The 16,412-nt window shown below is 42.9% G+C and overlaps 1 protein-coding gene across 1 annotated transcript; it reads right to left on the bottom strand.

Moving 5' to 3' along the window:
- On the bottom strand, positions 1-16,412 carry qrfprb (pyroglutamylated RFamide peptide receptor b). The gene is made up of 6 exons (XM_079492001.1): positions 15,707-16,412; positions 13,345-13,503; positions 12,521-12,582; positions 6,417-6,652; positions 3,621-3,718; positions 1-1,655 (listed from the first exon to the last, which is right to left on the bottom strand). The coding sequence occupies exons 1-6, from the start codon at positions 16,095-16,097 to the stop codon at positions 1,219-1,221; spliced, it is 1,383 nt and encodes a 460-aa protein (XP_079348127.1). The 5' UTR covers positions 16,098-16,412; the 3' UTR covers positions 1-1,218.

A 16,412-nucleotide genomic window follows, 5' to 3' on the forward strand; every position in this document is an offset into this window, starting at 1 on the left:
TGCTTTCCTGTCATGAGTGAGAACAGTTCCACTTGCTTGATTCTGAGCTGTAAATTCTGTCCATGTAAAATAACAGTTTACAAGCTCAGCTCTGCACAGCTGCCACGCAGACTGAAGTACTGCAAAGATTCAAACAGTCTCCTATTATATACTGTCACCACCAGACAGTGACACAGCGTGTGACTGTTATTCATTATTGCTCCCAGGGTAGTTTTGGGAGCATCCGCATACAGTAGCCGTCCTCCTTTTCAAGTTCTTCCACATTGTAAAAAATACATTTATTGTGTTTTTGTTCTTTTGACCTGTTCAATCCATGACTTTAGCAGAAACTCCAGGAGTCACGAGGTCGAGAAGAGGCAGCGTTGGCTGTATCATCTAGTAAATAATCTGCATTTCTGTAGGGCAGAGACTGCAAACGCGACTAAAGAAATCCCCACTAAGGTACAATATGCAAGAGAAATGAATGCAAGCTTATCAATCATTATATATCAATATAATGACTTGAGTCATTTCTTGTTTTTCACAGAATCATATGTTTTATGGTCATGATTCACCACGATCCTCGATGGATTGATTCAGGCTTAAGAAAATTGATATAAATATTTTTGGAAATCTCTCAAAATGAATGGGGTCTGGATTGATGGAACCCTGAAAATGGCTGCACGATAATGTACACACCTTACAGAGGCAACCTGCAAGGCACCAACCCACTCCATCGGTAGACGTTCACTGTCTTGCTCAAGGAGACTTTGGCTATATATGGCGGCAGTGGCATCAGTCACAACAGTCAAGCATTCTATGAATCAGCGAGCTCCTTCTCATTTAGGGTCCTTTAAGGATTTGAACGATTCCAGTTCCTTAGTGATTCCCTCTTTAAATGGTCCGATTCCTTAACGGCTCCCTTTAACGATTCCTTACGACAGGTCTGTAACTCTGAGAGTAAAATGGAACCAAATGAACTCTTACAGGCCGGTCTGTAACTCTGAGAGTGTACAAAAATGGAACCAATTGCACCCGTAACGGTTTGGTTCCATTTGCACACTTAAAAAGTCTGAGAATCACTGATGTAATTGTACAGCAGACTTGAAGGCCATAGAGTGTGATAGAACCGGTTCGGTGAAACGGTTCCAAATGCAATGGAACCGATTCCCGGTTGCTCAATGTTGGTTGGATCGTGCGCTTCTTCCGGTTTCCGGGACCTCGACCCTTTCCCATTTCCTACACGTCGAGGAGCGTGCTGACAGCAGGGAGCTCCGTTTGGACGGTGGAGATCTTATCGTCCATTAATTCGTAGGAGGTCGTTCCACCGGAACCCGAGGCGGGGCCTACTTTCTCTGCCGCCGTGTGGTGGCGGTGGAGCTTGGCACCGCCGTCCGGGTCACGGGGCTCCAGGAAGGCCTGGCGGTGCAGCGGCTTGACGAACTGCACGCTGAGACGAGGCGCCTCGCCGCCGCCTCTGGCGCCGCTCCGTCTCCGCGGGCAGACGGGCTTGCGGCGGACGCAGTGGGAGAGCGTGGACATGCAGCTCTTCTTGAAGTTCTCGTTCATGAAGGCGTACACGATGGGGTTGTTGAAGCTGTTGGAGAAGCCGATGGCCTGAACCACGAGGATGATCATGTTGATGGTCACCTCGTCGTACTTCTTCTCCAGGTCGTCTGGAGGACGTTTTGATGCACGCAGGCGACAGTTGTCGGGAAGAAAAGGAAAAAGAACAATAACATTAATAAGGCCATTATAGGATGGATTCTCAAATTGTTACAAATTGAACCAAATGGACCCGTAGCACTCATGTTGCGTTCACACGGGCAGACGCAACGATGCAGTCCACCATTCATTGTCAATGGAAGCCAGCGATATGACGATGTGAAGACGCAATGATGCATGTAGCTGCTCCAAATGATACTCCCATTCGTCTTTGCACCTGCCCGTGTGAACGCACAAAACGCATCAGAGTTAAAGACAATTAAGGGTCCTGAGGGTCCCTCGACTGTACTATGGATTTCTGTGAAGCAGTATGTTCTGGGTTTGGGTAGTGGAAGTAAGTCCTTGGGTCACCAGAATTAAACCAGTTTTACTATGTAAAAATAAATAAAAAATAAATCCACTGTATATTTAGGTTTACGGCCTTGAAGTAAAAAGACTGGTTTGTTTTGCCAAGCCAATGGTGGAACAGACTTCAAAGCGACTAACAAAGCGTACCCAAACGAAAAAGAAAAGGCAATTGATTGAAGTGAACCATTTGTTTTGTTGCTCCAGCTATGGAGGAGTAATTTTGGACATAATACCAAATTAGTATTTGTTTGTTTGTTTTCCCACCTACCCTGTATACTGCAAGCCTGCCTGAAAGGAAAATCAGTATTCTAGGACAAGTGGCTCTTGTTATGTATGTTGATAATTACAGTTAAAGCTGGAGGAACAAAATACATGGTTCAAACTGAGTTCAATTGTCTAACTGCTTTATTTCAGAGTGCCACTTTTTTCCACCTTGGTGGATTTGTTTTCATTTGAGCTGCCTTTGTATGTGTTTCTTAGGGTTTTGAGGTGATGGTCTCGTTAACACGTTAACATAAAGCTGCAGCTGGCACAACTTACAGTACTTACCACAACAATGATGACTTTGCTAATTTAAATTGTGTATGATTGGAGTTGGACCACACTTTGAGAACCCATAACTGCCGATACCGATTCTGACCGATTCCGATATTATGCAGAGGACCACGATGGAAAAAAGCCTAGGCCTCTTTGCCCAAAGCCTGTTAATAAAGTCTATACTCTTGTCTGTTTTCACAACTGAATGAGATGAGTACACAAATGAAATGTAGAAAAATGTACTTAAAGGACAACTTTAGTTTTTTTCAACCAAGGTTCATGTTTTAGGATGTTATTAGAGAAAGTAAAAGATGAGTGTCATTTTTTTTTTCATTTGCTGCTTTCTTTCGTTTTAGGGATTTTAGCTGTTTTTGACAGGGGGCGGGGGCATTCGAGCATGGGGCTAAATATGTATTTTTTTACAAAATATGACGATTTATTTTTTTATTATTTACTATAGTCCTAATAAACCCCAGGAAATTACATCTGTCCACAAAAAAACTGTGTGTCATAGGCTCAATGTCAGTTTGACACATTCAGTAGATCTTGTGATGTTTTGTGGCCAGATGTAATTTCCTGGGGTTTATTAGGACTATAGTAAATAATTAAAAAAGAAATCGCTATAAAATGTTGTAAAAGAATACATATTTAGCCCCATGCTCGAATGCCCCCGCCCCCTGTCAAAAACAGCTAAAATCCCTAAAACGAAAGAAAGCAGCAAATTAAAAAGAAATGACACTCATCTTTTAGTTTCTCTAATAACATCCTAAAACATGAACCTTGGTTGAAAAAAACTAAAGTTGTCCTTTAAGATTTTACATAATTTTTTATTTGGCTTTTGTTCTAGACTAGAGGTACTATAGCACTTTTGGATTTATATTGAACTCATTGATGATTTTTTTTTTTTTTGCTGGTGAAAACCGATTAAATAATCTGGATTATTTTGAGACCAATCCGATACCGATATGGCCGATTCCAATGATGCTAGCGATGATGTGGTGCACCCCTCCCTATTATCCAGTGATACTTACTGTACTCAAACAGCATGTGCACCGTGTGGAACGGAGCCCAGCAGATGGTGAAGAGCAGCACGACGGTGATCATCATTTTAACGGCTCTTTTCTTCTTCCTGCATGTGAAGACATACCGAACAGACAGACATGGTCATGGTTCCTGAAAGGAGATAATAAGGGCCTTTCCTTCTGGTGTGGAGGCTGTTGCTAGAGTCATAGAGTTACAAAAGGATAGAGGGCGGACTGCCCCGCCCACCCGCTATTCATTTCAATGGAAGTTGCTCAGTGGCGTTTTGAAGCACGCGGAAGAACGTTCTACTTCTGAATTTTTGCGATTTGGTGTCCAAAATTTGGAAGTGCTCAATGTTAAACCCCAGCTGCGCGGGGTTTCCTCGTGCTAAATGCAGGGGCCCGCCTGCAGTTCCAGCTTCGAACACTACGTCTTGCGGCTTCAACGTTGGGGGCCTTTCTGGGGGCTTGGCTAGAGTTCTGGGTTTCATCCAGAGCCTGACGGGACCTGAAAGGCCCCGGCAGTGTGTACGACGATGGGCTTGTGTCGCTCGCGTTCAGGCCGATAAGTTATGCTAATTGCTCGGGTTGGGTAATTATATGTAAAAAATGATAATACGTTAAAAATTTCTTAATACTAATAAAGCGCAGAGTATATGTATGTATGTACTGTATGCAACCTTTATTCAACAAGGAGAGTCACATTCCGGTTCGAGAGCTTTTCACTTTAACTTTGACTTGAGACCAGTGAGACATACGGCCAAAGCACCATAAAAAAAACAAGGGACAGGACAATAACAGAAGTGTGCAGCAAGTACATAACCAAATGAAAAAAGAAAAAAAAACAGCTAACATAAAATACTGTATACTGCAGTATGCCTTTATAGCCTTTTTAAAAAACCAGCAGGACATACAGTAATCCGCCTCTTGAAATCAAATCAAGTGAAAGAGGTCTGCCGAGTCATTCTGCCACTCACAGCGGCTCACAGCAACCCAGACATATCAAGACACACATACTGTACAGTTAGTACAAGTCAGGTAGTAATGTTGCCTCCACAGGGTTCTATTTCACACGCCTGTCTGTGTGGATGTGAAATATAACATAACAAGTATGGTTGCTGCGCTACTGAACAGGTGAGGGAAAGAGGCACAATAGGCAAGGGATAATGAATGGTGAGAAAGGTCATTGTTGAGAAATACACCCAGACAGGGACAGGGTGATAAGGGCTGAAGACGCCAAGCCAAGGCGCTTATCACAGCAGCAGGGAATGATGTGTGTGTGTGTGTGTGTGTGTGTGTGTGTGTGTGTGTGTGTGTGTGTGTGTGTGTGTGTGTGTGTGTGTGTGTGTGTGTGTGTGTGTGTGTGTGTGTGTGTGTGTGTGTGTGTGTGTGTGTGTGTGTGTGTGTGTGTGTGTGTGTGTGCGCGTGTGCGTGTGTGCGTGTGCGCGTGCGTGTGCGCGCGCCTCTCTCTGTCAATGGAAATCCTGCTTTATTGCGTTTAAATCCTTCCTCCTTTTCTCTTTACTTAAAACAACGAAAGTGGGCTTTCTGTCGTTTATGAATACAAATTACATTTCTGTTTGTCTTTTAGGCTTCTTAAACAAAAGGTGCACAGTGCAGATATGACAAATAACTGAATAACTACAACATGAATAGTGAAAATAGCCTATCTACAAGCTCAATGTTGAGAAAGGTTCATACATTTTGACAAATTTAGCTTGTAGATCTGTCATTTCCAGTATTTTTGAAGACCTTTCACAATGTATGGATCTTTCTCAACATGGAAACGATTATGACGACAACGCGAAAATAATTAGGCGATTATTTCAAATAATTTCTATTGGGCGATTATGTAATAATTGTGACAGGTCAAGCGTTAAACCTGTTCCACGTGACCACACCACAGAGTCGATCCAAGTCCATTCTTTGCTCTTTTCTTTTTTTGTTCCACTATTTTGTAACCCATTTTTACTCTCACTCTGCCAACCTGAGGAGAGACCCGAACTGAGCTCATGCTTCCTTCAATGCATGAGGAGTGAGCAGGATATACTGTAGCGCATGGAAGGAACGCGTTATTCCAACCAGTTCCTTTCCCCTCCATCAGGCGCCCCGGCTGACCAGGGGGAGGCAGTATAGAGACCAGGATTACTGCATGGTTTTTTTGTGAGGGTTAGGTAACCTCACGTCACCAGTCTTTCCACTTCGGCGGAAAGCCTGGTCTGTGTTTCTAAATCGCCTGTGTGATCCGGTCTAGACCGGATGGTAAAATAACATTAAAAAAAACTTGTATTCCGTTTGGTAGTTTCAGTTTTCTTCCCGGCTTTGTTTTGGTCCCCCATTTTTAGTCTCACCAGTCACTACGAGTTGGAATAAAATATGGATATACCAAACAAACTATTCCAAGAAGTATTGAAGAAACCTGTCGGATTCATACGCCACATCAAGGCTTTTATTGCGTAGGCCCTAAAATTAGGATGCCCTGCCTTGATCACAGGGAATGTTGTGTTCCGGTTTCCAACCTTATGACTACAAACTATAGTGACTACAACTCTAAGTGGCTTTTTTTCTTTTTTTATAATTTTTTATCCCACGATTTTGTAACCCATTTTTCACCCCTGTGTCAATTATCTAATGTGATGCTGGGCTCTACACACCCTCCGCCAACCTAGTCCCCTAGTTCCTTTCCCCTCCATCAGGCGCCCCGGCTGGCCAGGGGGAGGCAGTTTAGAGACCAGGATTACTGCATGTTTTTTGTGAGGGTACCTACCCTACCCTACTCTAAGTGGCTTCTTGCTGAGTGTTTACCTGGACATCTTGCTGACCTCCCGGTGGTTCATGGTGTCCAGGACGGAGGAGTCTCCCACCCTGCGGCGGATCCACAGCTCCACAGCGATCCAGGTGTAGAGGAGCAGCATGGCGGCTAGCGGCAGCAGGAACAGCGCCACCATGATGAAGGTGGCGTACAGCTGGCGGTGGGCCGGGGAGCGCCAGCTCTCCTGGCAGCACACGTGGTAGTGGTCGTACAAGAAGTCATATTTCACCTGTCGGACACACATGGATGTTGATTATCATATTAACCCATTTTGACCTGAGATCAGATTCAAAAAATGTCTTCTACATCCTGACAGTTTTCTGAGAAAGCTATGTTTCTATGCATGGTTCTTTGATTTTTCAAAAAGATCTGCTATTTTTCAATAGCTAAAGCATAACATAATGCTAACACCAAAAGGGGTTCCCGCCCAAAATGGGTTAAAACCGGGGAAAGCAACTGTCATTTTAGCTATATGGCAACGTAAGCTTTTCTGAAAACTCATAGGATTTATAACATTGGTTTAGAACAGTGGTTCACAATTTTTAACTTTTTTCTTTTCTTTTTTTTCCCCCTGGCACGTGATTATGTATCCCACCAACGTTCTAGGAAAGCCCTGCTGTGATTGGCCAGTAGTCGCCGTGATTGACAGTTCTCGTTTTTGTAACTATGCCTAAATCTAACCCTAAACCTAACCTCGGTAAAACTCTGCCTGTCCGGGAGCCAATCAGACACATGGTAAGGCGCGGTCTAACCTAGGTCGGTGGTGAGATTCATAATCACGTGTCCCGGGCACAAAACATTTTCAGATGGGGATCCTTGGCACAAGAACGTTTGAGAACGACTGGTTTAGAACAAGGCCTTTGTAGAATCGGCCTCAGGTCTTTATCACTAGCATGACTGAGAGGTCATTTTGACCTATTGTGAAGTTGATTATCTTTGCCCATGAAGCTTTCAGAAGGTTCCCCTTCCATGACCATCATCATCCATCACCATTCCATCATCTCAGAAATGTTTGACATCTGAAACATTTTCTAAATATGAATTTAAGCACATGCTACTTCTGTCACATTTTACTTCTGTCATGCTAGATAGGGTTAAAGCAAAGTAAAACCTCACCACTGAAAATATTTGTATGACCAAGTCCTAATGCCTAATGTGCGACCTGAAACGCGCACACACACCATTAGGGTTTTATGGAAGGTGCTTCTGAACATATTGCTAGTTTGACCACTTCAAATGCTCTAATCTTAAACCGTCAGGCTATTTTCGCTGTGCAACATGAATGCAGACCTTTTTGATTTGAGATATATATATATATATATATATATATATATATATATATATATATCAAAAAGGGAAAAACCTTCCAAGGAAGGGACTGCACACTCCAGGGAACAAAGACGCTATCATAGCACCTGAATAAGCTAACGGGGAAACGCGTCGTGCTAATAAATAAGTTGATGCAGTAAGTTGTCCGTCTTTGTTCCCTGGAGTGTGCAAGTCCCTTCCTTGGAAGGTTTTTCCCTTTTTGATGTCTATGCCTGCTAACTAGACTTGCACCTCCCACGGGTCTTGTTGGATGTGCAGGAGTCCTTTTTCGTCTCATATATATATATATATATATATATATATATATATATCAAATAAAAATGTATTTTCTTTCATATTTCCTTTGCTCCCCCCAGCAGAGGCAAAAATCACCTACTAGGAGCTATTATTTTATGTCTTGGTGTTGGCATGATACTTTGGTTGATTTGCAGTATTATGTCTAGACACCAGGCGGCGCCATGGCGGGCATTTGATAGACACAGGCAAAGGATATAAGAAGCACAGGTACACAGGTGCATTGTTAACTCTTTGAGAGTTTCATGGATTTCTATATAGTTTTTAGACTTCTCTATGGCAGAATGGCGTTTTTGAATGATTTATTGAAAATTCTCTGCTGTGAATGTGTGACAACGAAAGACCTTCAGAGAAAGCTTGGCTTGTCTGCTTCCAGGAAAAAAATGAACTGAGTTGATAAAATGTTTAGTTGTGGTGTTGGAAGCCATTTAAAAGAGCCTGCATTTACACTGGGTAGTGTTTCTAGGACAACAAAAAAAGTTATGACCGGTTGAAGTTTTATTTTCTAAATAACTTTTTTTCTGCTGGGCGTACATAGCCATGCAATATCTCATTTTAAAGGGTGAGTTGTCTAGTTCAATTAAAATAAAATAAAAAGTTTCTCACATGTACCACTGTAGATATTTTGCCATCTATAAATAGCATGGTCAGTCATGATCAATCTGACCTATCCAGCTAAAAGTCCCCCTAGCTCTGAAATGGAACATCATATAAACTCAATTCTTTTTTGGGGTAAAATTAGACATTCTAACGCACATTTTGATATATACCATGTTTACATAGTCTTACCAGTACCGTGTCTATTCATGCATGTATCTCAAAAACCTGTTGTGAAGAAACAGTTTTGATAAAAAACTCATCCAAGGACATTGTTTTGATATGACTTTGTGCCCATGATATGTATCAAAATATAGACTTGAATGTATACTGTATTATAACAAAAAAATTGGGTTCTTACCATCTACCGTTACAGAGTAAATCACAGTTGAAACTCGCTTAGTCAAACCATAAACCTCAGACTAGTGAACAAAATAGCCATGACAGGTCTAACTCATTGTAAAAGCTTGTCTTTTATTTTTTATGACTAACATAATACAATTATAATAAATATTACAGAAAATAAATAGGCCTACATACAAAACAGTTGTCCCCAAACTCCCCAGTGTCCCCAAACCACTGCATTCCAGTTGTTCTTGACGGTGTGTGTGTGTGTAGGCTAAATTTAAAAAAAAAAAACAACTGAAATGAATGAATGCATCCGGTTCAGTGTCGGAGAACTCCATCGCAGTCTTGACTCTTCGTCTTCATCATCATCATCATCATCATCATCCTCCTCATCTGATGCCAGTTCTAAATATATAAAAAATAAACATTTAGCTGTAGTCAGCCCGGCCAATAGCCAGTTGGGGGGGGGGGGGGGACGTAGGCTATCTGACATCATCGTCATCATCATCATCACACGGAGACACACTAAACAATGTACAATCATGATTGTATACAATATACAATGAATGCAATTATCATGCAAGCTCAGACGTCAATGAAACGTCATACAGATCTTATATAATACGCTACTGTTAGCTTCACTCCCCGTCCCCCCTCCGATCCTTGTAGCAACGTCATCATAACCACGCGTTGCTTCAGTAAACGATGCATGTTTGTTCTCCGTCTTTGTAGACAGTAAATAAAAGGAGCGAACATTACTCTAAAGATCAGATCGCCTATAAGGCACGCTACAATATAAAATACTTGTACTGCCATGCGTGCATGCCTGCTACGATACATTTGTACTGCACCAACCAACTGATCGACACCAACCCCCCCTCCAGCCCTTAGCCAGCACCAATGCACCGACCAACACCATTAGCCAGCACCTTCGGTGCTGGCTAATGGCTGGGGGCCATCGTGGTGAGTCATTCTGGCGTCATGATCTGACTAGTAGTAGTAATTATCCAAGCATCTATTTGTAGCGATCATCTTATGATTTCTGATCACTATAGAAGGGCATTTTCTACAATAAGATTACCTCAAAACATTCCGGGTTGATCGTCTTCTTCAATGGTTTCCCGGTATAGCTCATCGGACGACGATGGGGAGACAATGAAAAAAGGAGGGAGGGAGCAGCGAGTCTCGCTGTAAGCACTGGACCAGGGCTACTCCGCCTGGAGAAGGCGACTGGGACGCGTATGGATCAATACTACTACCACAAAACTCGCTCAAATAAATAGTACTGCTTTCAACTTTTTCTGCTAGAAAATCGCTCGGGCGAGACGGCAAACAGGCAAAACAATGATAACTATGAAGACTCCCTCTGCCCCCACTGTTTACAGGGGGTGGGACCAGCTTCCAATGGCAACACGTACACGTGTGTCACGTGACACGGGTTTTCTGGGTAATGTAGTTGGAATATAAGCTCAGGAATTTAAACAGCGCTTCGGAGCATATTAATATGTTTAGATTCATCAAAAACTGTGAAGACGCCAATTGGCGTCATTGATCATTTACGGAATTCTGATGAAGACGCCAATTGGCGTCTTTCATCTTCTAAGGGTTAAGGTGGCCTTACACTTGCCGATTTTTTTCAATCTGAAATCTGATAGCACCACACACTACAGGATAATCGGAGCGGGGCAGAGCAAATAACAAACGTCAAAAATGCCCAATAAGGCCACCTTTAGTGTGTGCACAGAATGAAGGGGAGCACACTGTTCTTACCAGAGACAATTAAGGACAGTGTGAAGAAATTGAAAAGACAAGACACTGGGCTGAGTAACTGGTATGTTCCTTTTCTGCTGTGTTAGTGTCTGTCTGTCTGTCTGTCTGTCTGTCTGTCTGTGTGTGTGTGTGTTTATTTCAACCCGATTAGAAGAGAAGTACTCAGATTCCTTTAGTAGGAAGTAGGAATGCCACAATGTAGAAATAATCAGTTAAAAAAAAATATGTACGTTTTAAAATAACAATAATCTAAATCTACAAAGTAACTTGTAACTGACTGTAGTGGACTAAAAGAAGTACCATATTTAAGTGGAGTAAAATATAAAGTAGGCTACTGAAAAAAATGAAATATTCAAGTAAAGTAAAAGCCTCTTTTGAGTGTAAATCGCTGCATTTACTGTAGAGTCATCTAATGGTTCTCAACCTTACCAGGCTGACCACCCGCCCACACACCCGCCCGCCCACACACACACACACACACACACACACACACACACACACACACACACACACACACACACACACACACACACACACACACACACACACACACACACACACACAATTGTAGCAGTTGAGGCTACAATTGGTGTTTGCTTGACTCTCCACATGTTGTAGCCCTCACCAGCGGGATTCTTTTTTATAATGATGATGATGGTGTGTCTAACATGCTGATCAGACTGCAGTGAGGCTGTGGTGGACAGCATAGCTCTGGTCCATGTTACTTTTCAGCCATTTACCCCAGCGAGCACAACAACAATTAGTACAGAATGTTTTCAAATGGAGGCATGCAGCCTAATATTGACTTGGGGGTGTAAATGTTTGAAGATGGTGGCTGTTTCTGAGACCAACGAGGAGCAAGTGGCAGCATTCGAATGTATGTTTGTTTTTCAGGTCAGGGTTTCAGTATAGCTGAGGTTGTGGCTTGAATTGATTTGATTCGTGCAGGAGATAACTCCATACTCCAGTCTCCAGACAGCTGAATAACACTCTGCCTTAAGCCTTATCTGGAAACACATTGACAACACATAACTCATCAAGACCTGAGGTCGATTCTACTAAAGCAGTGGTTTGAATTCCCTTTTCATGTCGAGGTCCATTATTTATTCTGCATTTGAGCGACGGACCACTATTTATGCTCTCAGACCCAAAATGTGTCTTAGAATACAGTATGTGGTGTTGTCGTTGAATAAGATGTTGTCCACACTTCCATGTTGTACTTGTATTGATGTGGTAGGCTTTAGGCTATAGGAGCGATAACAGGCAAACATTGATCAAAATAACAATTCTACATTCTCTAATTGTGTAGACTTCTTGTAAATTAAATAATGCAGTAACAATAATTTAACTCTTGAGAGCATAACCAAAACCAAATGGACCCGTAAGGGTTTCATGTCACGCTCTCGAGTTAAAAGATCTATAAGGGTCCATTTGGTCACCAACTCCATTATTTAAGTTTAACTGGAACCCCCTCAAGGACCACTGGTGGTGTCTCTGACTGCACCTTGTGCCATTTACCTTTATTCACTAATAAAGTATTCAATCAATCAATCAAAGATTTGCACACATTTTCATGATTTTTTTTAAGTAGCAGATCTACAAGCTCATAGCGCATCACTTCATGTCACGCTATGAGCTTGTAGATCTGCTATTTTTGAATAGCCAAAGTATAAAATGTGTCTCAAATCTAAAGTGAAACGGATGCTTTCCCGGTATTAGCGGGCTAACGGTCGGGGCGCTGCACTACCACAGTGCTTACCTGCAGTTGCTGCACAAACAGCATCGGCGATCCCACCATCACTGATGCAATCCACACCAACCCTGCGCGCACACACACACACACACACACACACACACACACACACACACACACACACACACACACACACACACACACACACACACACACACACACACACACACACACACACACACGGTGAGTCACAACTTATCCTATTCCTTTCACGTTCATACAATGTTACAGACGGTGGTTATTTATTTCACTCCTTCTGCTGTCGGGGCCGAAACCTCTTATCTCCTTATTTTCTACGGGGTTTTTTTTTTGCTTTTTTTGTAAATTAATGCCCTATACTTCGTCATATTACAGTGTCCCACAAAAGTAGCCAACATTACAGATCCTGAAGCTCACAACGCGTCCGTGGTGTGACGTGAGCTTGTAGATCTGCTATCTTTGCTACTTTTGAATTTGAATCCAGAAACGTAACAGTTGTTGACATAATGAGGTTTCCACCTGACAGCAACCATGTACATTTCAACTTTATTTTCCCCTAAATGAATTCCCTATGTGTGTCACACAAAATAGCAGATCTATGTATACTTAAGATCACTTGTCTTGAGCTGGTAGATTGGCAATTTTCACTACTTTTTTAAATGTCTTTAAAATAATAATTGAATACAGGAACGTTTTTTTCCCGGACATACAGTACATGGTTTCCCCGACAGCGGCGGTATACATACAGTGCACGCAGCGAGTGAAGTCACTGCGTACACTTCATTCACTCATCGTACAAACACATGGCATGCTTATTAATGATCGTCCAATCCACTCAAAGCACTCAGTACCTAGCATCTTGTAAGCTCTTTTAGACGTGTACTGCCGTCTCATTTTCAGAGGGTAGACAATGCCCTGGTACCTCTCAATGGCAATGCACGTCATGGTGAGGATGCCCGTCACGATGGCGGTCGTCTGCACGAAGGGAACCGTCTTGCACACCAGGACGCCTACAGGAGAGGACAGGCAGGCGGCACCATTATTATTTTTTTTTGGGCCTTTTGGGCCAAAAATAATTGCGCCTAACTATATTATCGCGATAATCAAAATATTATGCTTAAAACTTAAAATGACACTGTCGTTAACCCGATTGAACCCCCAACGTCCCTGTTGTGTGGGGGGAACGGTTGCCAAAAATAGCTCGCAGCGCGTTGTCAGCTTGTAGATCTGCTATTTTTTGGTGTGTGTGTGTGTGAAGTGTAGGGTTTAGGTGGTACTGAATTTGCAGCTCAACAAAAGCTAATTCATCTTAGTGTATCATGGAGGACAATTTCACGATAAATAAATTATAATCGCTGTGATACGAAACAACAATAATACCGATTATCGTCCGATTTGTCCCATCCCTACAGCATGGGTCAATAAATGAAACCAAACTCTGGTGTCTGTGACTCCAGGTCGTTAAAATGCCCAGACAGCCTTCGGGACACAGGCTGTCTGCTTGGATACCTTCTGGGTCAGTGTTTCCCTCAACCTTTTTCATTACAAAAAAAGACCTCAAGGTGGGTCTTTTGAGTCGAGCGGCGTCGTTCCTTTGAAGTGAGCTGTTTGATCATTACAAGGACCCCCAGTGAGATAATGTGCAAATAGGCCAACTCTGGGTCTGCATGGGACCCCAACGTGCACTGTGTGAATTCCTCAGTATTTAAAAGGAGTAGTTCACCCAAAAAATGACTTATTTTCGATTAAATCAACACACCATATGAAGCCTTGGATTCATAGAGATGTTTTTGTCACATTCCTAAGCCAATAATTTGATGACCAGCGGAGTCTCCGTCCTACTGAGTGTTCTATTGACCGATGACCCGGTCATCAAATTAAGATTCCATGCAGCCACTAGAGGCGGTATCGTGAGGCCAATGCCAGTGACATGCGCAAAAAGAAGAAGACCCCCTAGGCCCACCAGGAAGTGATGCAATCCTGCTCTGTAGTCAGGTGCTCACAACACAATATGGACGCCTTTGGAGTTTGGACGGATGGCGGGAGGAGGATTATCACCAGCTTTGATTAAAGTTTTATAAGCTTCTAAACATCCTAGTTTGTCCCATTTTGAGCAGAGAAGCAACTAATAAGCACGTGCACGGACGCGTGCACGGAGGATTTGGATGTAGGCTGTCTAACATGTGAGTAAAAACACAAAAAATTAATTAATTACTGGGTTAAATAACATTAATCAAAAATGAGATTTCTCGTTTTGGCACACGGGGTAAATGGGCTAAAAACGAGACTTCGCGTTCTTAGCAAAGATTGTGTTAATGGCTCAGAAATGCAACATCAACACGTTGTGAGCTTGTAGATTGGCTATTTGATCTATTTTTTCAAAATAGCAAAAAAGGCAAAGAAGTTTATAGCACTGGTGAAAATAAGGCCCCAAATCTCTTTGCCCAAAATAGCCGATATGCAAGCTCGCAACTTGTCGCAACACATTGTGAGCTTGTAGATCTGCTATTTTAGCCCCCAGAATATTACATTCTTCTTGGACTGATATTTACTTAATGCGTAAGGGGGCATATGTTAATATGTAAAGACAAAAAATAACAAAAAGTAGTTTTCAATTAATCTATCATGGTTATAGTTTGAAGATACAATGGGTTTATATAGAAAGGGGCCGTGTCTGATACAATAAATATCACATATAGCAACATTGTCTGCATGGGGTGCACACAAAATTACCCTAGAAGTGTTGCAAGGCTTAATTGGCCTGCAATTCATTCGATTTCCGTTGCTAAGTGTTGATAATGAACTAATTATGACATTGGGGCTGGCCAGCTGTTGCTGTTGCTATATCCACTGATTTTGTCACCTCAGTGGATTTACGTTGCTAATTAAGTGTTGATAATGACGTAAATGAACTAATTATGACCCCATTTACCATTATTAATGGTAAATTCCCTCCACCTTACCATTATTTACCATTATTAATGGTAAATGGGGTCATAATTAGTTAATCAGTGCTTGGGGCTGGCCAGCTGTTGCTATATCCATTGATTTGGCCACAACAAGTTCTCCTCCCATTAGGTATAGGACCTACTATACTTTATATCACGGATGTTTTAGCTCCTTTCGGGACCCTTTTCGGTACCGACGTCCCAAACACAGAAAAGGTAACCAATAAGGGGCTGCAGAGTACTTATGTTATGTTTCCAAACTTACCCCCCAGCCACTCGGAGCGTATGTTCTGCAGCAGTGTGAACGGCACGCAGAAGAAGGTGATGAGCAGGTCGCTGACGGCCAGCGAGCAGATGAAGATGTTGGTGGCGGTCTGCATGGCGCGCTTCTTCGCCACCACGTACACCACCAGCGAGTTGCCCACCAGCGCCAGCACGAAGATGAGCGCGTACACCACCACGAATGTGCTCTTGGCGCTGTAGGGCAGCTCGGGCACGTAGACGAGCGGCCGGATCCCGTAGGAGTCTATGAACTCCTGGCGCGACAGGTTGTAGTACTGGAGCATCTCCCGCAGCACCTCCGGGGTGATCTTGTTGGCGACGCCGTCCGACGCGTCGTCGTGGTGCCCGGAGGACTCCGTGGTCGAGTTTGCCATGATTTAATAATAATAATAGCCTAGTTCTTCTGCTGTCAGGTTGTTAAAAACATAAGATTGATGATGGTAAATCTTGTACATCCACATGATATCGCAGGGGGTTGATGGTGATGATGCGTTTCGCTTCAGTAAAGTGAGTGAGTGTCTGTCTGTCTCCAACAAACATGCGCGTCTGACTCTGGCGAGGTCTGGAGTGTTGTGCGTCTGATCGGCTCTGCGCGCTGACCGACTGCGCTCCAAAGTGGCTTTATCCATCCAAGCAGTGCAGTAGGCCTACCTGCGTGCGTGCGGCGTGCCATGCGTCGCGTGTGTGTG

The sequence above is a fragment of the Electrona antarctica genome (genome assembly GCF_951216825.1).
Source record: "Electrona antarctica genome assembly, chromosome: 22".
Taxonomy (NCBI): Eukaryota; Metazoa; Chordata; class Actinopteri; order Myctophiformes; family Myctophidae; genus Electrona; species Electrona antarctica.

Coding starts and splice junctions, on each gene's coding strand:
- qrfprb (XM_079492001.1), bottom strand. CDS start 16,097: ATGGCAAACTCGACCACGGAGTCCTCCGGGCACCACGACGACGCGTCG. Junction 3,719..6,416: donor GAGGTCAGCAAGATGTCCAG/GTAAACACTCAG, acceptor CTTCACATGCAG/GAAGAAGAAAAGAGCCGTTA. Junction 1,656..3,620: donor GCACATGCTGTTTGAGTACA/GTAAGTATCACT, acceptor AACGTCCTCCAG/ACGACCTGGAGAAGAAGTAC.